Source organism: Urocitellus parryii, chromosome 6 (assembly GCF_045843805.1).
Source record: "Urocitellus parryii isolate mUroPar1 chromosome 6, mUroPar1.hap1, whole genome shotgun sequence".
NCBI classification, from domain to species: domain Eukaryota; kingdom Metazoa; phylum Chordata; class Mammalia; order Rodentia; family Sciuridae; genus Urocitellus; species Urocitellus parryii.
Window position 1 is genome coordinate 179,702,265 of NC_135536.1, and position 26,655 is coordinate 179,728,919.

At 49.5% G+C, this 26,655-nt stretch overlaps 1 protein-coding gene across 1 annotated transcript; it reads left to right on the forward strand.

Moving 5' to 3' along the window:
• The first annotated feature begins 7,474 nt into the window (after window positions 1-7,474).
• Lbp (lipopolysaccharide binding protein) lies at window positions 7,475-26,384 on the forward strand. The gene is made up of 15 exons (XM_026383254.2): window positions 7,475-7,605; window positions 8,223-8,337; window positions 9,353-9,481; window positions 11,411-11,566; window positions 12,137-12,200; window positions 15,089-15,152; window positions 17,181-17,272; window positions 17,715-17,891; window positions 18,828-18,887; window positions 19,551-19,718; window positions 20,896-20,963; window positions 21,467-21,509; window positions 22,697-22,760; window positions 23,647-23,723; window positions 25,840-26,384. Exons 1-15 carry the CDS (start codon window positions 7,482-7,484, stop codon window positions 25,882-25,884), a joined length of 1,446 nt encoding a protein of 481 aa, XP_026239039.2. The 5' UTR covers window positions 7,475-7,481; the 3' UTR covers window positions 25,885-26,384.
• Window positions 26,385-26,655: the final 271 nt, after the last annotated feature.

Consider the following 26,655-nt stretch of genomic DNA (forward strand, 5'->3'; position numbering starts at 1 on the left):
TTATTTGGACTTCAGCCGGGCTGGCGGTGGGGAGGATGGAGAGGTGCCTTTGTACCTAAGAAAAGCAGATGAAAGATATGTTAATACACATAGGTCAGTTATCATCCGTTTTTGCTAAATGGAGTTGAGGCTCTAGGGCCACGCGGGAAGGAGGACTATTGACCAAACACTCATGGGAGCCAGCACATCTTCCCAGGGGGGACTTGCTCGGTCCTCTTAAATTGAATCATTCTCCCCACATCAACAACTGGCAAGTGGCAAAGCTGGGATTCTTATCCCTTTGTCATCAGAGCCCATACTCTCTTCACTCCTTCATGGATGTCAAAATCCTGTTTCTTCAGGGGTTTGGTGTGTTTAAGGCAGGACTTCTGTGTTCAGTTGCATAGGCTGTACACTATAAAAAGGCACCAGTCTCGGGGAAGCAAAATTCCCTCTCCTTTGTCCAACAAGAGGGTCCCCCTGTTTCTATTTGCCAAAGGCTGGTGTAGGCCCTGAACAGGACCAGGAGAGCAGCCAGTGAAGCCGGAAGAGAGCAAAGGGAAGCATGACTTGGGATGAGTCTGGGAGGCCATGATGAGTCTGGGAGGCTATGATGACTCTGAGTTTTGTCCCCAAATGCCAATGTCTCGGTTTGGCACAAGATCACGAGCCACCACACAGCTTTGTAGGTTCAAACAGCAATTCTTTATTCCCAATCTCACACCAGCCTCCACACACGTTCAGGGGAAAATTCTCCTATCTCCCCCACAATACACGTCCTAAATACTTTTTCTCCACGAGGACTCAGCGGGAACTCCGCAGCAGGCACGCCCTACTCCCAGCAGGAATAATCTTCAACCTCCAACTTCCCTAAAACTCCTATTGTCACGCCCTAAGCCCAAGGACGGGGATACTTCCTGCAGGAATACACCCTAATCCTGGATCCACCCTAGTGATTGAGCAGGGTCACCTTTCTCAAACACACAAGCAAGGTCGGAGCAAATTTACAAGGCAAGTCCATTTCACATGGGGTACGCTGGCAAGGATTACGATGCGTCATTCCTACTTGGTAATGGCTCTCAGCACCCAAAGATAGGGGAAGGCATCAGATCTTTGAGCACAAGAATGAGACAATCGGATTCCCATTTTTGAAAGCCTCCTCTGGCTGCTGTGGAAGAATAGCTGCAAGGTACAGAGACACGACCCTGCTGCCTCCCCCACCCCGACCTCCTCCTGTGAACCTCTTGGAGGTAGTTGGAGCTCTCCTGCACCTCCCCTCTGCTCTCCAGAACACGTGGGCAGCTCTTGCCCCACGCTGTATACAACAAATGCAATTAGATCTTGGACCCGATGACTGGGGAGTGGAACATGCTCTCCCACGGGAACCTCTCTCCCATGGCAGGAAATAATGGTCACTGCGGGTTTGGATTGTGGCACGTACCCCCATGTGCCCCAGGGGATCTTCCAAGCAGCCTCCAATCCCACGATTAGAGCAGCTTCTCCTTCAGGCCGATCACCGCCTGCTCCACGTGCCTGCTAATGGGCACGGGGTTTCTTTGGGGGCGTTGAAGGGGTTCTAAAGTTAGATGGTGGGGTTGGTTTTACAACTCTGTGAACACACAAAAAGCCCCTGGACACTTTAAATGAGTGAATGTTATGGCATCTAAAATGTATGTCAATAAAGTTGCAAAATAAAATAAAATAAAATGAAATAAAATGCTTCTAAAAGTGTCCACCCAGGATTGCCTGGAAGCTCATGGTCACAGCAGCTTCCTGATGAGCAAGCATCGCCCTCTTGCGGTGCCTTTTGGAAGTGCTGACTTATCAAATGTGAGGGGAGGTGCCCTCTAGTGGGAGGGAAGGGGAGAGCTCACAGGGACACTGACCCCAGGTTTGCCATGTTGCTGGACTCCATTAGTGGCGGTGATCAGCCCTGTCCTGCTTCCATCTCTTCGGGTTAATTATCCCATTTAATCCTCATGACAACCTCCAAGGGTAGACAGGGTGGCTGTCATTCTCCAGAAGAGTCCATACAGAGGTCACATGGCCTGCCCAGTGGCTCAGTTCAGTGTTCCAAATTCCAGTGATGGAGTCACTTGGATCTGGCTTCAAACATCAGCCCCCACAGGCTGCATGACCTACGTGAGCTACTTAGACCCTGGTCCTCTTTCCTCCTCTGCAAAGGAAAGAGAAAATCTCAGCCTCAGATTTTTTTTTGGGGGGGGGGGTTGTTGGTACACGCTATCGATCCAGTTAGCATGTACCAACATGCTAAGGCTGAGGAAGGATCAGGAGCCCAGGAGTTCAAGCAATATAGCAAGACCCCACTTCAAAATAAAAATAAAATAAACTCTCGCCCTCCTCTTTGGCATGAGGTCACAGGAGGAATCACTGGTTCAGATGACAAGCTCGCAACTCAGTCATGAAGAGTGTGAGCTGTGTTCCCAGAATCCTCACTTGCAAACCCCAGCTCTGCTGTTTCATGCTGTGTGACCTTGGGCAGTTCATTTGATTCTCTGGTCTTCAATTTTCTCAGCTGTAGAGCAAGCAGGAGAATAGTACCTACTGTTAAGAGAAATCAAATGCATGGGAAATCTGTGGGACAGGAGTTGACAGGGATGATCTGAGTTAGCTCTAAATATTCATAAGCCCCATTCTTCTCACCATACTCTAAGGATGATATCTGGCTTGTCACAACTGTATTCCCAAAGCCTGCCACATAAATATGAATTTTTAAAGTGACCTAGGAGTTAGCCAGGCACAGTGACACTCTCCTGTAATCCCAGCGGCTCAGGAAGCTGAGGCAGGAGGATTGAAAGATCCAGGCCAGTCTGGACAATGTAGGGAGAGCCTGTTATTTATTTTTTAAGAATAAAAAGGGCAGGGGATGCAGCTCAGTGGGAAAGCACCCCCGGGTTCAATGCCCAGTGCTGTAAATATAAACAAAACAGTGATCTAGGAGTTGATTCCACATCGGCGTGACCCAAAGCCTCTGTCAGGGACCCAGATATGCCCAGCACTATCTGCCTGGACCAGCCTGGCTCGGGAATCAGCCCCCCCCCGCCCCCCAGTTATAGGACTGCTCTTCCTCACAGTTCAGTAACAATTTCTTCTTGCTGAGAAATTTCCATTTTAACAGAAGCTCCTTCGGGGCCCCAAAGCCATCAAAATTCAGTAAAATGAAACCAGTGCTGTGATTTCAGATGCTGCCAATTTCAGGGACAAAGAGCAGAAGGAGGAGGTTAGGAGGAGGGAAGGAGCCTCGGGTTCCTTAACTTCTTTCTGGCGTGAGGGGCTGCGGATCTGGGTGGCCAGCCCTGCTCGTGGGGTCTCCTAGCATCTCAGGTAGATGTCCACAACTTGCAAACCTTGCTGGATTACCAGTGGCGTTACTATTTATATTTTGCAAATCTACATGCCTCAAGGTCCCGAGCAGGTGCCTGCATGTGAGCTTGGGTGCCAGCGTAGATCTGCAGAGTCAAACCCCTAACCCCGAAACACCATGCAGCGATCCATGCCGAGGGTCTTCCTAGGATTATCATCTTCCAGCAAGAGCTCGTGTTCTCAGGAGTGTGGGCCCCATCTTAGAAAAGTGCATTGAACTTGAAGCAGGGTTACAGAATCGCTGGGCTAGGAGGGAACCTGCTGCCCAGTTCTAGAAGTAGCATCAGGCATACTAGAAATGCAGGAACCCTGTGAGTCAGAATTTGCATTTAAATAAGATCTCTGGGGGATTTGCTGGCACATCATAGTTCCCCAGCCACAGTTCTAGTCCTCGGCCCTCATTTGCACTGGGGGGACCAGGAGGAGCGGAATTGTCCCCAGGTCCCACGGCCTGGCAGGAGCAGAGCCCTGAGAGGGACCCAGACCTGCTTGTTCCCAGGCCTTGACATTAACTCGCCCTCCCTGACCTGCCCTTCCCTCCCGCCTCAGCAAAACCTCCATGTGACCTTCCAGCTCCAGCCAGCGTGCCTCTCCATGAAGCTGCCTCAGTGGCCCCAGGACCTGGCAGAACACAGAGAGCTGTGTGTTCTGAATCCTGTCTTCAGCAGTCTACTGTCCCTGTGGGACTTTGGAAAAGAATTCCAAGCTGTCCCCGAGAGGAAGACACCTGCTGCTAAAGATCCCTAAGCCTGTCAATCAGAGTCCAGGCAGGACCCAAACCCAGCTCCAAGACTGGCTGGGGTTTGCATGAAGGGCTGATTGCAGAGCTGGGGACATGCGCAGTAAAGAAACCTGGCAGGACAAGCACCCAATGAAGGCAGGTGCCATGGGCCAGGGGTATGGGTGGGGTGCACACACAGCTGCACAGCTCTTTCCAGAACTCATCCAAGAGGAGTGATCAGAGAAGGTGCCCTGACCTCTGACCTCTTGTCATGCTGCCCTCTGGCTAAGCCCAACTATGGATGAGGAAACTGAGTCACAGAGGGCCCAAGGACACCCACGAGGGGAGTCAGAATTGCAAACTAGGCCATGGGCACCAGAGTCCACCAAGTTAAACATCAAGTTCATTCGTTCCCTCAACAATCTCCTACTGTGTGCTGTTCAGCATTCCAGGCACTGCAGGTTCCAAATTCCGGATTTTCACCCAACACTTTTGCAGTCAGAAGAAACTGACCACCATCTTTGGCGAAAAAAGCGCCCTTCCTCCTGGCCACAGGAGGCGTTTCTGTTGATGCCACCGGCCATTCTTATTTATTTATTTTAATTTAATTTTTTTTGGTGTTTCACTTTTCATTTTCCTTTTTATTAGCATGTAACCATCTATGACAGTGAGATTTGATGTTCCATGTTTGTGCATCCCCACAATGTAACTATAATTCGGTCAGTTTCATCCTGTTGATTTATTCATTTCATTTATTTGATGCTGGGGATTGAACTTTACCACTGAGGTACGTCCCCAGTCCTTTTTGTCGTTCAGTTTTGAGATGGGGTCTCATTAAGTGGCTGAGACTGGCCTTGAGCTACGATCTTCCTGCCTCAGCCTCCTGAGTCCCTGGGATCACGGGTGCATGCCACGGTGCCTGGCATGACAGCTGTCCCTTTTGCAGACATGGATGGACAGTCTGGTAAAGGAAAGGACCTGGGCTTTGACCAGCACTGGGGTCATGCTGCTCCCCAGGGCCTCTGCTGGGTCCTGGGTCACCAGCCATGAATGGTCAGGCCCTGCGGGGGTGGAGGCCTGGCCTGGGCCTCAGGGGACATGGTGGGGCAGCGCTAAGGTCCGAAGGTCACGGCTGTGGGAAATTCCCAGCCCTGTAAGTGGCCTTCATCTAGGGACATCCTCAAATTGCCAGGAAGGACAGTGACATTCCCACAAAGTCCCTACTCTCCAGGGGTCCTCTCTCGTACTCTCCCAGCTAGAAGGGCCCACGGAGCCACCTGCTCTGTCCTGACATTTGACATGGGAGAGCTGAGCCCCAAGGAGGAAGCCCTCTGCAGCCACACAGGGTCGTGGGACAGGGCTGGGCAGGGTGGCTTTCCCCCGTAGGCTGAGGTCCAGGGAGCAGGGGCCCCAAGGCACACTGGGGCACACCTGAGCCCTTTCCTGCTCCCAGGCCTCTGTCCTTGCTGGGTGGGGAACAGCTCCTCCAAGGCCAGCTCCTCCTCATCCTCAGGGACTCACTCTGCATGGGCTCCACCCAGAGAGGCCCTCCCTAACCACCATCTTGGAGTGGCATCCTGCAGGCCTGGGCTCAAGTCCCTGCTGATGACAGTAGCCTGCAGGGCTTCACCCTCAGAGCCTCCCTTTCTTCATCTGAAAATGAGACTCGAATCCCCACTGAGCAGGCTGCAGGAGAGATGAGAGGTGTGTGAGGCTTAACCTGCACATAGTAGGTGCTCAATGAGCATCCATGTCCTTCTGGCTCCTGCTGAGGGGGTGCAGAAGGCTCAGTCCAGGAGCAACCAGGCTGGTGGGATGGGGGTCAGGGAACAAAGGCCCCCACAAACCTCAGCCCCAGAGACAGAGGAGCAAGAGGCCCAGGTAGTTCCTTGTGCAGAACAGGGAAAGTTCTGATCCTGACCCCATGGCCTACTGTGAACCACTGGGAAGCCACTCTGTGACTCCACCACATTCAATCTCAGACAGACACAAAGCCCTCCCAAACACAGGAAGAGGACAGACACCTCCCCTTTGGATGAATGGAGTGTCAGAGAATTTGTGGGTATATATATATATATATATATATATATATATATATATATATATATATATATTAGTTGTAGATGGACACAATATCTTTATTTATTCATTGTTAGATGGTCCTGAGATTCAAACCCAGTGCCTCATGCATGCAAGGCAAGTGATTTACCACTGAGCTACAACCCCAGCCCCTGTGAGCATATTTCTAAGTGACCTCAATTACTAAAAGGCAGAAAGAGGTTAACACTCTGCTGGAAAAAGTGTAAAGGATTCTGGGACCTTCCTCTAACCCAAGGACACATGGAGGTAGTCACAGAAGTCTTCCTGGTGGCAGAGGCAGAACAAAACTCACAAATATAGAGAATGCTAGAGCAAAACTCCAAAAATCAAATATAATCCCCAGTATAATTTTGTTTTCCAAAATAAAATCTCATTATCTTTACTCACTGCAAATGCAATATATGCTCAGCAAAAAGAGTTTTTAAATATCCATGATCTTACCCACCCAACCCCTCCTAGCTCCTCCCAGACTGATTTTGATCAAAGACTCAGACCCTTACTGTCTGGTGCCATTGGAAACTGATGGCTCAGGAACTTCTTTCCTTATCAAGAGATGCATGTATTTCTGCAACCCCACTTTAAATGGCTGGCTCATAATTCACACAACCGAGGCCCTTTCCTGGACACCTCAGGTTGGGTCTCACTCCCCCTGCCTATTGTCCCAACACTAGGCACCCAGTGCAGTGACCTGTTAGCACCTGACTTCATTATGTACCGAGGGACAAGTTCAAAGGCGGGATTGCTGGGTCAGAGGGCACACGGCTGTGTAAAGAGGTTTTTTGTTGGTGGTGATTTTTGTGGGCTGGGGATTCATGTTTAAAGATTTGCCAAGTTGCATTCCAGTACGTAGCACACCGTGAGCTGCAAAAGCCTGTGCCCAGACAGGAAGCTCCCAGCGATTTTGAGTGAGCAGAGAGGCCCTCTGAGCCTTGGTCTCCGGGCCGGTACCTTCCAGCTTTCCCAGCGGACCTCTTAGGAGAGGGGCCTTGGGCGGGGCGGGGGGGACAGGACCTCTGATGACGTGGAGTTTTGTGTGGGGAGGCGAGGCAGGGTCACCACTTGGGACCAGCCCATGCCTGCTTCGAACCCCAGCAGCAATAGCAGGCGTCTAAGTGTGACCGTGACCACAACGCTCCCACAGTGTCGCAACAGGTTCCAGTCCCTGTGCCTCCCTTTCCCGCTTGCACAAGCCCGCCCTCCCTCCGGAACCGCCCCTGGCCCTCTGGCCTTGGCTACTTAAGAGAGCCAGGCCCAGCCCACCTGTGACAGTCCAGGCTGACTCTGCTGAGAATCCAGGATGGGGGCCTTGGCCAGGGCCCTGCTGGCCGCACTGCTGGGGATCCTGCTCACACCTGCCCTAGGGGCTCTGGGCACCAACCCGGGCCTGGTGGCCAGGATCACTGACAAAGGCCTGGAGTATGGTAAGAAGCTGCCTGGTGGCCGGAGCCAGTGCACCCAACACCAGCCTGCCCTGGGCCCAGACTGCTCTGCCCCTCAGGTTGGGGGTCGGAGGAGGCAGCTCTGGCTGGGATTCTGGCCTGGCCACCTGCCAGCTCTGTGACTTGGGCACATTACTTATATTAGCTGGGTTCCCCACCAGCGGATGGGGACCAAGATTTGTCAGATGGCAGTTACCTGTAGAGACTGGGGGCAGGGCTCCGTGCGGCACTGGGTGGTGGTTGCTGGGCCTGTTTTATACTTAGCAATACCTTAAAGATGAGGCTTATTCAGGTATTTTACGAATATTATTTCCTGATTTTAAAGAACAGGTAAAAGTTAGACTATTGTTTTAAAAGATGCTAAACAAAGCCTTGGAGTTATCCTGTATTTATACACCCCAACATATGGAATATAGGGACGCCCCGAGGGTTTCTCTGTTACTTGGCACAGAGGGACTCCATAACCCGGAACTGTGACTAGTACTAAGAAGTTCATAATTCTCCCCAGGGCAAGTAGGAGCCACTGAAGAGTTTAGAGCAGGGGAGGGAAGCAGGCAGACCAAGCCACTTCTTTTTTTTTTTTTTTCCCCTGTCCACAGCGGCCAGAGAGGGGCTGGTGACCTTGCAAAAGAAGCTGCGTGAGACCAAACTGCCTGACTTCTTCGGGGACTTCAGGATCAAGCATGTGGGCCGGGGGCACTATGAGTTTCACAGGTGATGCTCTTCCTTCTCTGGAGCTCCTGGGTGGCTGGGGAGGTCTCTGGGGAGGGAGGGAGACAGAACCCCAGGCTTGGACGGGGGCGGGGGGGACCTCTTTGGAGCACACAATGGATAATTCTTCAAGGAGTTCCGAAGAGAGGACTTACACGCCAAATATTAAAGAAAACCTACTGGCTGTGTGACCTCAGCCTCACTTTCCTTATCTGCAAAATGGGTCGATGCGGCTTCCCCCCCTTAGAGTGATGATCCAGGATCCAATAGCCCAGAAGGGAAACTAGACAAACGTTAAAAACAGTAGCCCAACTCCTACTGCTGCGTTTCCTAGATGGGGGCTGGTGTTGGGTCAAGCCTTCCCAGGGTCAGCAGGCAGGAGCCGCTTCTGCTTGAGAAGAGGCGCGAAGGGCTTTTTGAAAGATACTCCATGGAGGGAGAGTGGTCAGACTGACTGCTTCATTCCTATCTTCGTACTTAAATTAAGTTTGTCAGCAAACATTTATTGAGCTCCTATTATGTGCCAGGCAAGGAAGATGCATTTGACCATTCTTCCCCAAGGATGGCCTCTTCCCAATCCTCAGTGCCTCCTCTTGAGGTGGCCTCGGTTCTCCTTCAGTTCGATTCCCCCGCCTGGGTGGGTTGAGGGAGGGGGTGTTGGGGAAGGAGCTGCAAGCCCAGGGGTATGTCTGTGGGCCCCACCGCAGACACTACCCTGGACCCTGAGATCCGTGAGGTCTAATCCTGACTGAGTAATGGCGTCTCTCCCTCTGGGTTCTAGTTCGTCCTCTGTAGGGGAGAATAAAATCTGTGTCCGCCCCTGAATGACAGAGGAGGGTGCTTGGCATGTCACACACTCCGTGCCTGGCACGGGCAGGTGCTCAGGAGATGGGAACCAGGTGCTTGTTGAAAGCAGGTCCCACTGGTGGGAGTCCCCTGGGGCAGGGAGGGAGCAAGTCCCTGGTGGGGCGGGGTCCAGGCCCAGCACTGACACCGCCCTCTGTGTCTCTCCCTGCAGCCTGGACATCCCCAGCTGTGAGCTGAGCGGCTCTGCTCTGAAGCCCCTGGTGGGCAAGGGCCTGAGTCTAACCATCTCCGACTCCTCCGTCCAGGTCCAGGGCAGGTGGAAGGTGCGCATGTCCTTCCTGTAAGTTGGCTCTGCACCCAGGTCCTCGGGCCCTTCCCTGGGCCTTCATCCGTTCTTGAATCCAAAGTGTTCCTGGTTCATCAAAGGCCACTTAATGGACAGAGGGAGCCCACGCCCCAGAGTAGACAGGGGTTCAAACCCTGGCACTTGGAGGCATGGCCTCTGTCTCCTAAAGGGGCCAGGCCTGCCCCCTGGGGCCGCGTGAACTTCCCACCAAGACCCCCAGACCCCCGAGGCAAGACCTAGGTGCGGCTTTATCTGGGGGTGTGTTCTGAGCCAAAGTCCATAGCGGGGAGGGGGGAAGCCTGGCGGGGAAGGAAGTGGGCCTGGTCAGGGGCGTGTGATTGGGAAGGCAGCGGGTGGGGAGCCGCAGACACGCCCCGAGTTACCCCAGCTCAGCCGCTTTACCCCATCTTCCTGTGCCGTTAGGCAAGGCCATCTTCAGGGCCACCCACCCTCCGCACTTTGATCAGTTCTCTGACCTCAGAGAAGCTTGGACAGAAGGTATGTTGACCACCAAGGGTCCAGGAGGAGCAGCCAGCCGGTCCCGCATAGAACCTTCTCAGTCCAGGAGGCTGGAAGTCCTAGATCAAGGAGTGGGCAGGCCTGTTCCTGAGGCCTCCCTCCTGGGCTTGCAGATGGCACCTGCTGTCCGGGTCCTCATGGTCTTTCCTCTGACCTCGAAGCCTGTGTCTTGATCTCCTCTTATAAGGACACCAGTCAGACCGGAGTAGAGCCCGGCCGGGGGCCTCTTAGCACAGACATCTCTCTCCCCAAATACAGTCACCTTCCGAGGTACTGGGGTTCAGGACCTCCACGTGTGAATTTGGGAAGGACACAATTCAGGCCATAGCAGAAGAGCTGGCCATTCTCAGCCAGGTGACCTCGAGGAAAAAACCTCCCTGCCTTTCAACAGTTATTCTACGGTTCCCTGCCTCCAGCCCCAGGGAACCCCCAAGCTGCATGCTGTCTCCGGGAGTCTCCCTATTCCTTCAGCATATTTTTGAGGCTCACCCACAGCATAGCTTGTACTAGGCTTTGTTCTTTTGGTTTAGGGGGGTTTATGATGAATGTGGTTCCATTGCAGGATTGGCCCCAGGTTGCTAAAGGCGGCAGAGCGTGGATGCCCACAACTTACTCAACCCGTTGCTACTCATGGACCCTTGGGTTGTCCCTTCATTTCTTGTCATTACCCATGATGCTTTGAAAGTGAGCTGCCCCTCTCTTCCTTCTGGGCAGGAAGAGCCACAAGATCAGGCTTAGAAGGGAAATTGCCAAAGAATAGGTGTGTCCGAATTAGGATCCATCCTGCTGGGTGTCTTGGGAAAGTGGTGCCCAGGTGCCCTCCCAACCCCAGCGGGAGACACCAGACAGACATCTGCAGGGTCTGTCTCCCATGTCTTCACGGCACTAGGTAATAAGACTTCATTTTGGTCTCATAGGTGAACCCTGGCCTCGTCGTTATGTCCCTATGCTTATTTGCCATTGAACATGCTATTCATCTCTTTGATTATTTAAATGTTATTTTCAGTCATCTCATCCTTTCCTTATTAACTTGTTCTTTGTCTATTAAGGAAATCAGCTCTTGACTGTCCCATGATATGATTTTTTTTTTACTTTGTATATTGCATTTTTTATTCACTGAAGTTCTAATTTTCCATGCCTGTGAGTTTGTCCGTCATTTCCTTTATGGTTCAGTAGAGCTGGATCACGATAGAAATCTCTGTGTCCGTCCCTGACTATAAATACTGGCCCCGGGCTTTCTTCCAGATCTTCTACTTGTTAAATCTTTCTTGTTTATTATTCAATCTTAAATCTGTGCTCAGCTCCACTGATTTGGAGGGAAAAAAATCGAGCTTTCTACTTCCTCTCCAAATGGTGGCAGATCTTGGCCTGGAAAACAGCCGTGGCTCCTCTCGTCTCTTCCAGGAAGATGGACGGCCACTTCAACGTGCACGTCAAGGGCATCACCATCTCCGTCACACTGCTCTTGGGCAGCGAGGACTCGGGGAGGCCCACAGTCACCACCTCCAGCTGCAGCAGCCACATCCGTGATCTGGATGTGGACATCTCGGGAGATCTGAGGTGAGTCACCATCCGGACGCTGCCAGCTGGACCCCTGGGTACGGCTCACGCCCCACCCAGCCCCCAGCCCAGCCCTGAGAACGGAGAACCGCCGGGTGGGAGGCTCACCCAGCACGGGGAGTAATGCAGGGGCTTCCTATTGCAAAGAACCGATGCAGATTCGAGCCAGGATGCTCTTGTGTCGTTTCCACGAACAACATAATTTAGGGAACTGTCAAGCAAATGAAATCTGGCTGTTGGTGGATACTGAGGCTCTTGGCTAAAGAGGAGCATAAAAAATACCCAAGTCCACTGTCCAGGCATTTCCTCTCTCAGAGTCTCAGTTCACTTGCTCAGAATATTATGGATTCTTGAGACCACCCGCTGCCCACCCACACTGCCACTACCCCCACCCACCCACACTGCCACCAGCCACTGAACTTGATCATGGCACAGCTTGTAGCTAGAAAGCCAGATGCAGGGAGCCAGGAGGGGTGTGCCAGGACTCTGGGGCTCAGCAGGGCACAAGATGGGCAGGGCCTGGCTCCCCTGCTGCCCAGAGACCAATTGTGCACTGTGCTCTCCTGCCAGGTGGCTGCTGAAACTCTTCCATGACCAGATCGAGTCCAAGTTTCGAAAAATGTTGGAAACCAAGGTAAGCAGGTCAAGGCCACCAGATGCCTGTGGAGCCAGGCGAGGGCCATGGGTGTCCTCACAGGGCTCTGGCCCCAGTTGGGGCCATGGGGCCTTGTTTGGACATGCATGGGCCCATGGCCTGAGGGAGAACAAATAACTCATCCTAGTCCCAGAGCTGATATGTGGTAGAGCTGGGACAACACGCAGGTCTCTGAATTCCAAGTCCATTTGGTTAGGCCAAAAATGGTCAAATGCTTGGCCAAGGGAGAATCGGAGAGGTGGGAGCAAGGAGACCCCAACCCTCCCCCTGCTTGGCCTTGCTCACTGCCCCACACTGTCCTGCAGTCCCCAAAGTCAAGAAGGAAGTCAACACAGTGCCTGAGGAGACCAGGCAGGTCTCTTCAGAGAGCACTTAAACCAGGAAGAAAACGGACAAGCCCTTGAGCCCTTGTCCTGCATGGGGAGGCAGAGACACCAGGTCAGATTTTTTTTGTTAAAAAAATTATGTGAGTGGGGCTCAGTGGCACACGCCTGTGATCCCAGCTGCTGTGCAGGCTGAGGCAGGAGGATCAAGAGTTCAAGGCCAGCCTGGGCAACTTATCAAGACCTGTCTCAAAATAAAATTTAAAAAGGGCTAGGGATATAATTCAGTGGTAAAGCACCCCTGGGTTCAATGGGCTCAATCTCTAATACTGAAGAAAAAAAAAGGGTTCACTTCAGATTTCATTAATTTTCAGCACCTCCAACACTTTCACCTTAAAATCCCATTTCTGAGGTACTGCACACCAGAGCTATGCCTAAAACACAGCTTAGAGAAGGAGAAAAGATGAAGGAGGAAAGGGGAACACACACAAACACACACACACACACACACACACACACACACACACACACACACACACCTTGCTGCAGGTCTAACCTCTGGTTTGGCTTTGAGCATCCCCTAGTGGTTGAATCAGAAATGGCAGGCAGACCCCACACTGATATTTCTTTTCTAGTTCTGGGCTTGTGGGGTCTAAGTGAACTTGAGAAATATGCCAGCCTCCTACTTAGGCCCCTGTTGCCATATTACTAACTTACACTCCCCAGTTGATGATGGTTTTAATAATTAGAAATAATATTATACAACAACAGTAATATGTTATGATTAATTATAATAGTTATCACAATAATAAGTAATATAATAATTTTTGTAAATGAAAACAAGGAATGTGAAATATGTTATTGCATAAATATTTGCATTTATAAAAAAACAGCTGCTGTTTCTTGAGCCTGTGTTTTAGCCAGGAATAATGAACTAAACACTTGGGACATGCAGCCTCCTGGATCTTGACCTCAATTTTTTTTTTTTTTTCAGTACTGGGGAGTGAACCCAGGGGCACTTTACCACTGAGCTATATTACTAGTCCCTTTTTTATTTTTCATTTTGAGACCAGATCTTGCTAAATCACTGAGGCTGGCCTTGAACTTGCAACCCTCCTGCCTCAGCCTCCTGAGTCACTGGGAATAGAGGCAGGCACCACAACACCCAACTTTAACCTCCCCTTCTGAAGTCAGTGCCACTTTACACATTTGACAGAGGAGGCTCTGAGAGGTGGAGTAACTTTCCAGGGGATACCTGGCTCCCGGGAGGCTAGGCTAGGATCTCCCTGGGATGTGGAGCCCCCTATGCCAAAGGCTTTGTAGGAGCTTGGGGGTGGGAAAGCTGGGGATCTCCCTGGACCCTGATCCTGAGGGTCCTTAGAAACCTCCTCCCAGGAGCCTGGTTCAGGACCGTGCTGATTCCCCCCTCGGGGTGGGGCCTGGTTTCTGAACCAGCAGAGGCAAAAAGCATAGGAACTCTGTGTGATGCACACTCACGGCCACCTTCTCTCACCCTGTCCCTGGGAAGCACTTGTGCTCATCAGATCCTGTGGGTGGGGACCCCAAAGCAAAGGGATTGAAGTAGAACTTGAACCCAAGCTTGTTCAACGCTGCTCCCTCAACCACCCGCACCCTGCCTCCCCAGGAACCCCTCCTGTGCACATGGGACAGAGGCCCCCCATGCCTCTCCAATCCTTCAGGTTCCTGAAGGAAGGGGACACCCAGGCTCAGGGTTGGGGGGCTAGTCTGATGGAAGGCTATCCAAGGTGAACAAGAAAAGAATCATCCCAGGTGAGGCCTGCTTCCCAGCAGTCCTGCAGGAACCCCACCACCCCTTTCTCTGCTTTCTGGCAGCTCCCCCCTGGGTAACCTCCTTCTCCAGAAACAGGGGCAATTGCAAAGGGAAGTTAGGATATAACCTCACACCTGGCTTGGTGACACACACCTATAGTCCCAGCAACTTGGGAGGCTGAGGCAGGAGGATCACAAGTTCAAGGCCAGCCTCAGCAACTCAATGAGATCCTTCCTCAAAATAAAAAATAAAAAGGTCTAGAGATCAGTGGTAAAGTGCCCTGGGTTCAATCCCTAGTACAAAAAAAAAAAAAAACCCACAACCCTACATTACCTCATTATCTACACATTTATGTGCAGGGCCATTCTAGCTGCTCTCTAGATCTGCTACTAGATTCTGATTTCTCAGAGGCCAGAGCCTCCCAAGGGGGGAAAAAAAGTCCTCAATAAGGGAGTTTCCAGCAGCGTCTCCAGCCCGTGCCCTCCCATCACTCAGATGTCTTGCATTGGGCACAGGCCTTAAAAAGTCCAGCTGGGCCCTCTGGAGTCCCCAAGGACCTGCATTATTGTTTTATCATTCATCTTTCCTCAGTGCCTGGTGCATGATCAGCACTTTTTTAATATATGCAGAGTGAATGATCGCTGTGCAAACTCGTGAAACAATGTTTCCAAAGCTGTGAGAACAGGGGACCACAGCTGGAAACACTCAGGCTGCTTCTACCCAATTTTATTTATTTATTTTTTATTTTTCAGATTTGCAGTATGATTGATAAATCAGTGACCTCCGACCTACAGCCTTATCTCCAAACTCTGCCAGGTAGGGCACCTCACCCACCCCTGGGCCTGGGACACTCTATTCCTGCTCATTTTTATAAAAGCACATGGGTACATCATAAAACCTTAAATAGGACAGAAGTATAGAAAGTAACAAAAATCTTTTTCTCCCCAATTTTCCTTCCAAGAAATCATATATATATATATATATATATATATATATATATATATATATATATATCTGCATGTACAAATATAAATATACATAAGCATATGAACGTGCATTTATATGTTTCCTTTTTGTTCATGAATATGTGTAAGTGCATCCTTATGAATCTGTATTGCTACTGTATACTGTATATCGAATACACTTTGTTCTCTACCCTAGTTCTTTTTAAATTTATGTATTTTGGGGTTTTTTTGTTTGTTTGTTTTTGTTTTTGTTTTTTAATATATATTTATTTTTTTGGCGGACACAACATCTTTGTTTGTATGTGGTGCTGAGGATCGAACCCGGGCCGCATGCATGCCAGGCGAGCGCGCTACCGCTTGAGCCACATCCCCAGCCCCTAAATTTATGTATTTTGGAGAGCCTTCTCTATCAGTATACATAAATTGAAATTGCTTTTTAAAACTTTTTTTGTTATTGGGGAAGGATACCAGGGATGGAACCCAGGGGCACTTAACGACTAAGCCACAACCTTAGACGTTTTTTAAAATTTTTTATTAATAAAAATGAGTAGGGCCTCACTGAGTTGCTAAGTTGCTGAGGCTGGCTTTGAACTCACAATCCTCCCATCTCAGCCTCCCAAGCCACTGGGATTACAGGTGTGCACCATTGCACCCGGCTCTTTTGAAAACTTTAATGGTAGTATATGCATAGAAAAGAGTGCTCTATTCTGTAAGTGTGCAGCTTACAGAATTTGCACATGCTGAGCACTCAGGCATCCAGTTCCCAGTCAGAACACAGCTGGTCTTCCAGAGCCCCTCAGCGTCCCCTTCATTTACTACCCAGCCCACAAGGGTAAGCACTATCCCACCTTCTACCTGCAAAGAATAGTTTTGCACTCAAGGCAGGAATGGAATCATACCATGTTTTGAGTCTTTTTCCAAATCTTTCTTTGCTCATCTTTCAAGTATGAGGTCAGGCCACGTGGCTGCCTACCGTGTAGCTCGTTGGTTCTTCTTGCTGGGTCATGGCACCAGGAGGCCGTCCCTTCATTCATTCATCCACTCTGATGTGACGCCGTGGGGAACCGCTGTTTTAGATGATTGTTAGTTGTATTGCTACAAACGGTCTAGTACATTTGCGTGTCTTTGGGTACATGCCTCGGAGTGAAATTGCAGGCCACTGTGGTGTGTGTAGGTTCAGCATTATAAGATCCTGCCAAAGAATTTTCTGGACTTTTCCATTTTTTATTGTTTTTAATAGCTGTGTAGTACTCCATCCTGTGGCTGCGCCCTGATTTAAAGATCCCAGAAAAAGGACATTTGGGGTTCTTCCATCCATTACCAGTACCAGCAGGGCTGCAGGGGCACCCAGGATATGCCTCTCTGCCCACATGGAGGTGTATCTGCAGAATAATTGACTCCATGAAGAGACCCCAAATCCCAGGTGCAATGTGAATTTTGGAGGGTCGGCCAGCCAAGCATCTGAGATGTTCTCTGGTGCTGTGGCCCCAGGTCCTCATGCAGTACTTGTTGACACCCTCTTCCCTGAGGCCCAGGATGCACAGTGACCTGAGAAGGGAACATCCCAGGGCTTTGGAGGAGAATGTCTGAGCCTCTGGACCTGCTCAGCCTTCCTGGTTGTGTAGTGCAGCCTGAAGCTCCAGGCCAGGCTGGGCTCCCACACTGTGTTGACCCTGGGCTGAGCCTCACACCCTCACCATGGCTGAGCCACCAGAGAGACAAGACCCACTTGTCGTCTTTAGGAAGAGGTTATGTGCCCCAAGCTGGGTGGAAGGGCAAGGGCCCTGGAGAAAGTCACAGAGTGGGCCAGAGCCCTCACCCTTTCCCCACAGTCAAAGGCCACTGCTGGCCCCTAATGCTGCCCCTCTCGGGTTCACAGTCATCGCAGAGATTGACAGCTTCGCAGGGGTCGACTACAGTTTAACGGAGGCCCCTCGGGCAACCGCCAACATGCTGGATATCATGTTTAAGGTGAGGCCCTTGGAGCAGGGCCCCGGGTGAGTCCAATCCCAGTGAAGTTTGCCTGGGGATCCGCCCGGTCCTGGGCCACCTTCCTCCTACCTTCAGATCTGTCTCCTCTCCCCACTGCGGGGAGGCAGGGCAATATGGAGTGGTGGCGAGTGTTCCCTGGGCTAGGAGACTCCCAGGTGTCTCACCATCCTTAGGTCCTAATGAGTCCTCTCCTCCTTCTTCCCCTCCTTTCCCTTCCTGCCCTGCAGAAGGGGTGGGTCAGAGCTGGCCCCAGGAGGGCCGTCCACTGTGTCCTGTGGGTTCATAAACCAAAGCTTCTTGGCCCCGAGGAACACGTCCAGTGGGGCAGTGTCAGCACCGTCTCGTGCTGGTGGTTCTCTGGCCCCCACGTCCCTGGGCTTTGGGAAGTCCAGTTGGAACCTCTCTCTCTCTCTCTCCCCAGGGTGAAATTTTCCATCTTAATCACCGCTCTGCAGTTCCCTTCCTTGCCCCGGCCATCAACGTTCCTGAGGACCACGACCAAATGCTCTACTTTGCCGTCTCTAATTATGTCTTCAACACCGCCAGCCGGGTGTACTACCAAGCGGGGTACCTGAACTTCTCCATCACAGATGACATGGTGAGGACGGTGACAGAAACACGTTCTCCTCTGACAATGTAACTTATTCTCCCTTCCTTTTTTCCTTTCTGCCCCTATTTACATCAGTAAAACAGTAAGTTATATAACTAAAAGATGGAGGCCAGGAAAAAGAAAAGTAAGTTAGCACAAGTTCCCTGTATTACTCTGGCTGCCAGGAAGCTCTAATCCAAAGTTCTTCCTCCCTTATAACAACTATAGAAGACTTTGCAGTCTATCTACTACTTTTCTCCTAGTCGAGACCTGTTCTAGTTTATATTTTTTTCTCATCTTGATGATGCATGGAGGTTTATTAAAAACATGTTTGTGAATGAAGCAGGACAATAGATACCCTGATAAAGGCAGAAGGTTACAGAGAAAATGAAGTAAAGACCAAGTGAAACATAAAGCACAATTAGGAAGATACCGTGCCCATTTATTGATTTTTTTAAATCACAAATCTAAGAGCTTCCTTGTAGCCAAAATGAAAAGGGTACATGATTTAGTGATCTAAGTCTTCCTGATACCTCTAAAACAACTGTCTCCAAGGGGCTTTGTGTAAGGGAGACTCGATTTTATAGTGAATCATATCTTTTTTCTGGGACTCAGAAGGCTGTTTCTTGCAGCACTTTATAAGAGTTAGAGATCTCATGAAGGTCAGGGTGATGGGAAAAACACAGTGTGCTACAACCGGATGATTCAGTTTACCCTGTTGTGCTGGGGGACTGTCTGCTGAATGGATGGGGCGACTTAGTCCTCGGGAGATTCTCCATAGCATTGACCCTCTGTGGTCACGTCTCATTCGCCCTCCCCACCATTTCCTGGAGACTTACTGTGTGCACTGCCCTCCCAGGGGCCCAAAGGCCAGGGTGACTATAATGCCCATTTTTCAGAAGAAGACATCAAAGCTCCCCAAACTTCTCTGTCTCTTTGCTGCAGATCCCACCTGACTCCATCATCCGACTGACCACCAAGTCCTTCCGTGCCTTCCTCCCCCTGGTAAGGGTCCCTTGGCCCTCTGTGGGTACGTGCTAAACTTCCAAGGTTTCTCTTCAAAACCTACACCTCCCCCTCAGCTTGGCCGAGATTCAGAAGGTTGGGGAGCTGCAGGCTTCAGGGCTCTTGCCAGAGCCCAAGTGACAGGCTGAGGCCCATGTCTCCTGGGGCCATGCAGAGTGTCCCGTCTGATTTTGGTTCTACCTAAGAACCCAAGGAGTGCTGGTGTGTTCTATAAAGGGTGCCCTAATTAGCAACGCCTAACAACTCTAGAGGGCTTACTTGGGGTCAGGGATGTTTGCGGCACTTTAAAAAATTTTTTTGAATGAGAAATGAATTCTCATGATTCAACATTCAAGAGATACTATAGAATGAAAAAGTCTCCCAACCACCTCTGTCCCTTGTCACCCAGGTCTCATCTTGAGTTTACTAAGAGGGTCAGATGTGTATCTCCTTCTTCAATATCCTCTGTAGCTGTAGCTGACACATTAAATGTGTGCGCCTTTTTCTCCATTATTTTTACACAGATGGGACTCAGAAGGCTGTTTCTTGTAGCACTTTATAAAAGTTAAAGCCTGCCTTTCTGTACCAACCTCAGCTTTATGTGACTATACTCTGCACCCCTATTTTCTTCTCTTGACATAGTCTTCTAATTCTGCCCCCCAGATAGGCAAGCTGTACCCCAACATGAACTTGGAGCTCCAGGGAGCCCTGCTTCGGGCCCCACTCCTGACCTTCAGCCCTGGGAATCTCTCCTTGGCCCCCCAGCTGGGAATCGATGCCTTTGTGCTCCTGCCTAACTCTCTCAAGCAGTTTGTCTTCCGGCTCGGTGTGGTAAGGTTCCAAGTCTTTGCAAATGCTGTTCCTGTTTCCTGAATGCTTGTCCCCCATTCACCATCTGGCTAATTCCTCCAGGTCTCAGTGTACTTCCCCAGAGAGGTCTATCTTGTCGGTGCTAACCCCACTTTATCTTACCTTTTGCCATTTTTTTCTTGTAGCACCCCATTATTTTTCTTCACAATGTTTATTATCAAGGTATTTATATATTTATTTGCATATATATTTGTTTCACGTACATGTAGGAAGGTTTGGGGGCTTTCCACCTATTTGCTTTGCTCTGTAGCTGACACCTAAAGACTACATTTCCCAGAGGCCCTTGCACTTTGACATCTAGTTACATCAGCCAATGGAAGACAGGATCAGGAGAATGGAGGGCGGGAGGAAGCATCAAGCCAGAGTTTATTTTCCCCCTCTCTTTGCCTTGGGCGGAACCTGCAGGGACTACCCTCCAGGTGGTGGCTCTCCTAATCCCAGCTGCACCCTCTCTCCCTCTAGTCTGGCTCTGCTTATCTCTGAGCAGCCTCACCAACTCATTTCAGCCTTTTGCCATTCCACACTTGTATAGCCACTGCTTTGCATTAAATTCTCTCCACATGAAACATTGAGAGAGTTTTTTTCTTTTGTGATGGACTCCGTCTAATAGAGAAGGGGTTCTGGGTTCTTTGAGGATCCTGGTCACCAGACAGAGAACTTGGCTCTCTTGTTCCAGGTTTGAAACTTAACAAGTCAGATCTCTGCAGGGGGGTAATTCCTCTCAGTGGGTCCGTCCGCAAACTGAGAGTGTTGTTATTGCTGTGAAAATTGTTCTTGTTGATCATATATCTTAAGACCAAATATAATTTATTATTTTTATGACGACAGCTGACTCATAGCAGGGAGGTAGCTGGTAATGATCCTTTTTAGAGCTCTCCAGGGATACACATGCTATGCCTTCTCGGTAGTTTACTCAAGGTTTAACAGCTGCCATGGTCAGCAATTTTAAGTAAAAATGTTCAAGTCCAAGTTCAAACATTTATTGAGCACCTACTATGTGCCCTGGGATCTACGGTCAGTCAATGGGCAGGTTTCCTGCTTGGATTCCCTGAGCTGTTGGTTGAAGGCAATACTGGCTCTGGTCACTGTCCTGACAACTACCATCATTCAGAACTGGTTTCTTCTCCGGCTTTTCTAGACCACTAATATAACCGCGACGTTGGCCTTCAATACCAGCAAGATCACTGGGCTCCTGACCCCAGGAAGGTAAACCAGCCTCCTCCTGCCCACAGGGATGCTCAGCCAGGCTCCCTGTGACGCCTTAGCTGCTCCTCTGTGGCTGGGAGTAGGGGGTGTGGGGGGTGATTCTCAATGTTGGGGAACCATTTGGGAAGGAAATTTAAATTTTATTCCAATTGGCCTAATTCCTTTGTCGTGCTGAGCCTGCCACCCCCCCCATACATTTCAAATTTCTAAATGATTTACTTTAGGAATTTAGAAATCTAAATGACTTTTTTCTTAATGAATAGACTCCAGTTGTATTAATTTCCTGAGCAGATAAAGATCGAGCTCTTTCCCTCCACCCCACCTCCCTCTGTCTTCCCCGTATTGTGGTGTCATTGTTTTTTAGATACTTAATTACCTTTTCACCATCCCCCACCCCCCACCCCGTCCTCAGCCAGTGCCTCCTCCTCTCTGGGACCCCGGTGTTGCCTAAGTTCCCATGGGCACGACGCCCGTATCTATGAATCTTCTCTGATTTGTTACAGGGTACAAGTGGAACTGAAAGAATCCAAACTTGGATTCTTCAATGTAAGTTATTAATGTTTTTATTTATGACATGGTTAGGATACTAAGCAATTGCTGTGGCACCTTTCATTGGAAATAGAAAAAGAGAAGAGCAGATCTCTGCCCTAGGGAAGCATTGAACTTCTCAAGAACACAAGACATAGCAACAAGAATGGTTACATCCCAATATAAGATAATAAATAATTAAGTTATCTGTTGGACACAATTACTTTATTGCAAGGGAAAGAAAGCCACCTGTATTAAGCACAGAAGAATAACCCATAGGGTCATGTTACTAAAAAACAAATCACAACAATAACAATGAAAACCCAAGGCAGGAAGTTTCAGGCATAGATAGATGGATCCAGGTGCTCAAATTAGTGACCACTTCATCCCTGCTCTCCTTCCCCCACTTTCCCTAAGCACTTACAAAGTAGAAGCAAACACAGACTGGGGAGGGATGTTGCTCCTGGGGCCCCAAGAATGACTCCTCTCAGAGAATCAAGGGTGAGGTAATGATACCCTGGCGCTGTATATACACACACCATGTTAAAATGTCCTTGAAGTGAAGCATTCACATGTAAAGACACAGAGTCATCCTAATGTGTTCAGAAAAAAAAGTATGAAAAGTAACATCCGTCACCCCAGATCAATTTAGATTTATATCCGGACCCTGCTGTCCAGTTTCTAAGTCACTTTCATTCTGTGGGCCTCAATTTCCTTATCTGTGAAATGGGAAGGTTAATAGGAACTTCCTGGGGAGTCTTGTGAAGACTGAATCAGATACTTATAAAGCTCTGAGCCCTGTTCCTGGCGAATAGTGAGTGTCAAAGTGGTGTGTCCTAATTTCTGTAGAGAAGCCTAGTTTGGGTTTACTTAATTTTTAAAAATTACACAAGTAATTCAGGAAGATATTCTCGCTTTTTTTTTTTTTAAAGTTAAATACTAAAGATAATGCTTGGTGCTTTTCCTACGCACAGTGACACACAGCCTCTCAATTTTTTTCTATTTGTTTGCTTACCTATAAATGTGCATCTCAACATGGTTATAACTTGCAAAATAGCAGCAAGGTGTAGGCATTCATCTGCAAACTGCATTTTTCAAACCTTTCGCCCTGTGGGCAACCACAGCCACCCCTGGGTGGCTGGAGACTGTGTACTGGGGGCCCCTGGCCCGCGTGGTCATAGTGCACCTCTCCTGTTCTCCACCAGGTGGAGATGATGGAGGCGCTGCTCAACTACTACATCCGGGAGACTCTCTACCCCAAGGTCAATGGTAAGAATCCAGACCCATTTTTCCCAAGTTGGTAGTGGACAGTGCTTGGAGGAGAAAGAGAGTTGGACTTGGAGTTGGGAACCAGGGCTCCCCCTGGGGGCTGCGTGACCTTGGAAAGTCTCTCGTCTGGGCTTCAGTGGGATGTTGATGCTGGCGACAGCCCCTCCAGGCTCTGTTGGGGCTGGAGCTGTGACATCTCCTTGGTGCTCCTCCCGAGGGAGCAGGAAGTGCCCCTCCCCTCCTGCGGTGAAGATTGAGGACCAACTTGGTCCTCAAGTTCATAGAGGAGGGCACCAGGTAGGGCACCGGGCAGGCACATTTCCCAGTCAGTCACCCACGTCCATAGTAAAAATAAATAAAGCACAAAGTTCCAAACCCTGATTCCCTGAGATACTACTTTATTTGGCTGCGACATAAAGCAGGATGGGTGGAGAGCAGAGAGTAGTTACCACTTGCTCTACCTGCTACCCCAAACCTGCTGCTTCCTCCAGAGGGCTCCATGACTATCGGCTTAGGTTCCCCTGCCAGCCTTCCGAAGTTCAAATCCCAGTTCTGCCACTTCCTAGCTGTGTGACCTAGGACAAGTTACTGGATCATTCTGTGCCAGTTTCCTTATGTGTGAAATAGAAATAATAATCATATCTACCTCATAGTCCTAAGTGGGAATACTTAGAATTGTGTATAGAATTTGCAGAGAGTGGCCTGGGGCTGTGGCTCAGTGGTAGAGTGCTCGCCTAGCACGCATGAGGCACAGGGTTCTATCCTCAGCATCACATAAAAATAATATAAATGTATTGTGTTCACCTACAAAATTCTTCCTTTAAAAAAAAAAAGTCTATCGCTGTTATCTATTAACTCATCCTTTTGATATTGTCCTTGCCTGCAGATAAGCTGGCTGAAGGCTTCCCCCTCCCTCTGCCAAGGCATATTCAGCTCCATGATCTCCTTCTCCAGATTCACAAGGTCAGTGGGTTCAAGGGGGCTCTGAGGACTTGGAGGTGGAAGTTGGTTAGCCCGCCAAATTTGGAGACCATAACTCAGTGGAATCCAGCCCGGACCTGCATGCTCCAGGATCTTGCAGTGTGCCATGAGGCCATCCAGGTGTCCTTTAGAAGTGGCCCCTCTGCCGGAGCAGGAGACATTTGATGAAGCCTGGGTTTCCACTTTGAAAATACTGCAAGTCTTAGACTTACCAACAGTCAGGGTCTGAAGGCCATGGGTAAATTGTAGTGCATTCCTTTTTATTTCTTTGTATATTTTGCGGTACTGGGGATTGAACCCAGGGGCACTTTACCCCCAAGCTACAGCCCCAGCTTTTATTATTTATTTATTTATTTTTAATTTTTGACACAGGATCTTGCGAGATTGCCCGGGATGGCCTAGAACTTGCAATCTTCCTGACTCAGCCTCCCAAGTTGCTGGGATTACAGTGTGCGCCACCATGCCCACCTAATTCCATCTTAATTCTTTCTTTTTTTTTTTTTTTTAAAGAGAGAGAGATAGAGGAGAGAGAGAGAGAATTTTTAATATTTATTTTTTAATTCTCGGCGGACCAACATCTTGTTTGTATGTGGTGCTGAGGATCGAACCCGGGCCGCACGCATACCAGGCGAGCGCTCTACCGCTTGAGCCACATCCCCAGCCCCCATCTTAATTCTTAAGTGAAAGAGCTGTATTATACATATGTATTTGGTGTGTCCCCCATTTTAAACCTATAACTTTTTTTTTTTGGTGGTGGTTGTGGTGCTGGGGAATCCAATTCAGGGCCTCTGCATGCTGGGAAAGGTCTCTGAAACTGAGCCACATCCCCAGCCCACCTTGTGAACATTTTAAAAAACATTTTAAAATTTTTCCATAGGGCCATTGCTCCACCACAAACACAGTTTGGATTTTGGTGTGCATCTCTCCAGTCCTTCACCTCTGCGAAGCTTTTCTTACAATTTTTGTTTGTTTTGGACACCTGTATTGCTAACACTCATGTCTGCCTTTATTTCATCATTTATTTTAACTTAACGTCACCCCTTAGGTATGTTCTATGATCAAACCTAGTTTTCAGCTCCTGCTGATAAACAGCTGTGTATAATCTCACCCTGAAGATGGACCATAATTGATTTAACTATTTTAATACCAAGAATTAAGCCTGATTTTTCCCTATCTTGGCTACTATCCTGGCCAGGAATCTAAGGGTTCATGAATCCACCCAGATTTCAGGCCATCTCTCTAGAACAGCACGTCCAGGGTGAGAGGACTCCACTGGCCAACATGTGGGCGCCACGGGACATTGGAGACATGCTGCATTGGTGCTTGGTCCATGGTCAACGTCCCCAAAATAATAGCTATTGAAGGGAATGAAGGTCAGGGGTGGTTGGGAACTCGGAAACGTTGGCCAGCTATTGTATTTGTAAAACAAATGTTCAGAGCCCTTTTGAATCTCAGGATACTTAACACCCAACCACTGTTGAGTGTCCACAAGTGAAATTAGATCATTGCTCAAAACAAAGTCAGAGTGACCATTCACACAGTTGGTCTCATTTATCTCTTCTATAAAATGGGGTGTGACCCAGGCCTTCCTGGGTAGAGGCCGATGTTTGGTATATGGGAAGTGATTAGAGGATTTGTTACATATTATCATTGAAATCCAGAGGTCACCTGTGTTCATTTTTCCAGCCACCCAAGAAGGCAGGAGTTGGATCACTCTGGAAAGAATTAAACCTTGTCTTGAGTTCTGAGTCCCCACCCTCTGATTTAAGAGCAGGAGAGAAAATCCCAGCAGCTCACAATTTTGTGTTCTCCACCAAAGAGAAAAAAAAAATTTAGGTGACATAAAGGACATTTATGAGACCTTCCAGGAATACACAGCTTGGGAAATGACAGGCAGATCACTACTTGGAGAAGTTAGCTGGCAGAGCAGTGCTTTATGGAGACCTTGGGGAGCCAGGCACTCCTGCGATTTATGCAGTGACCTGGTTTCTGCCAGAGCCTGTGTTTCCTGCGCCAGGGGCCCTCTTTATGTAGCAGGTGCATCTTTTTGGAGTAGAAGATGCTCCTTACCATCCCAGGCCGCCTTGTTTCCCTCTAGGACTTCCTGTTCTTGGGTGCCAATGTCCAGTATATGAGAGTTTGAGGACCAAAAGGAAGATGGGTCTCAGAGGCCACAGCTGGACCCGCCAGACGCATTTCCAGATGTGCAGCATATCTCCAGAGATTCCTGAAGGATGAGGACATTTCCATTCTCGGCTCTGGGGGTCCCTGCCTCCCCGCTTCCTCTTTGCCAGGTGCTCCCGCACCCTCTGACTCCAGACGACTTTCTCCTCTGGGTGGACCACCCTCCCCCTCTGACCTGTGGTATCTTTAAGAACAGGCATTGCTGGGCGCCGTGGTGCCCGCATGGAATCCCAGCAGCTCGGGAGGCTGAGTCAGGAGGATCTCAAGTTCAAAGCCAGCCTCAGCAAAAGCTAGGTGCTAAGCAACTCAGTGAGACCCTGTCTCTAAATAAAATACAAAATAGGGCTGGGGGTGTGGCTCAGTGGTCAAGGGCCCCTGAGTTCAGTCCCCGGTACCCCCCAAAAAAAGAGGAGCAGGCACTGGTTTTTGTACCCCATCTGATCCCCGTATCTTGTGGAACACTAGTACTTTGTAAGTCCTCAATAAATATTTATTGAGTGGTTCGATGAAGACGTTCTGACGAGGATTTCTTCACTGCTCACCCTGTTCTGGCTCCAGGGGTCTTTGGCTGGTCAGCCCCAGTGTGGTATCCACAGCTAGACCTCGGACACGCTCCCCTTTCTCAGAGGCCACTGCTGGACAGGCGTCAATAGGAGAGCAAGGGACACTGCACACCACTCGGCCCAGACTCTGGTGCTGGTGTCCCTCACTCAGGTCCTTGTCCCGTGTC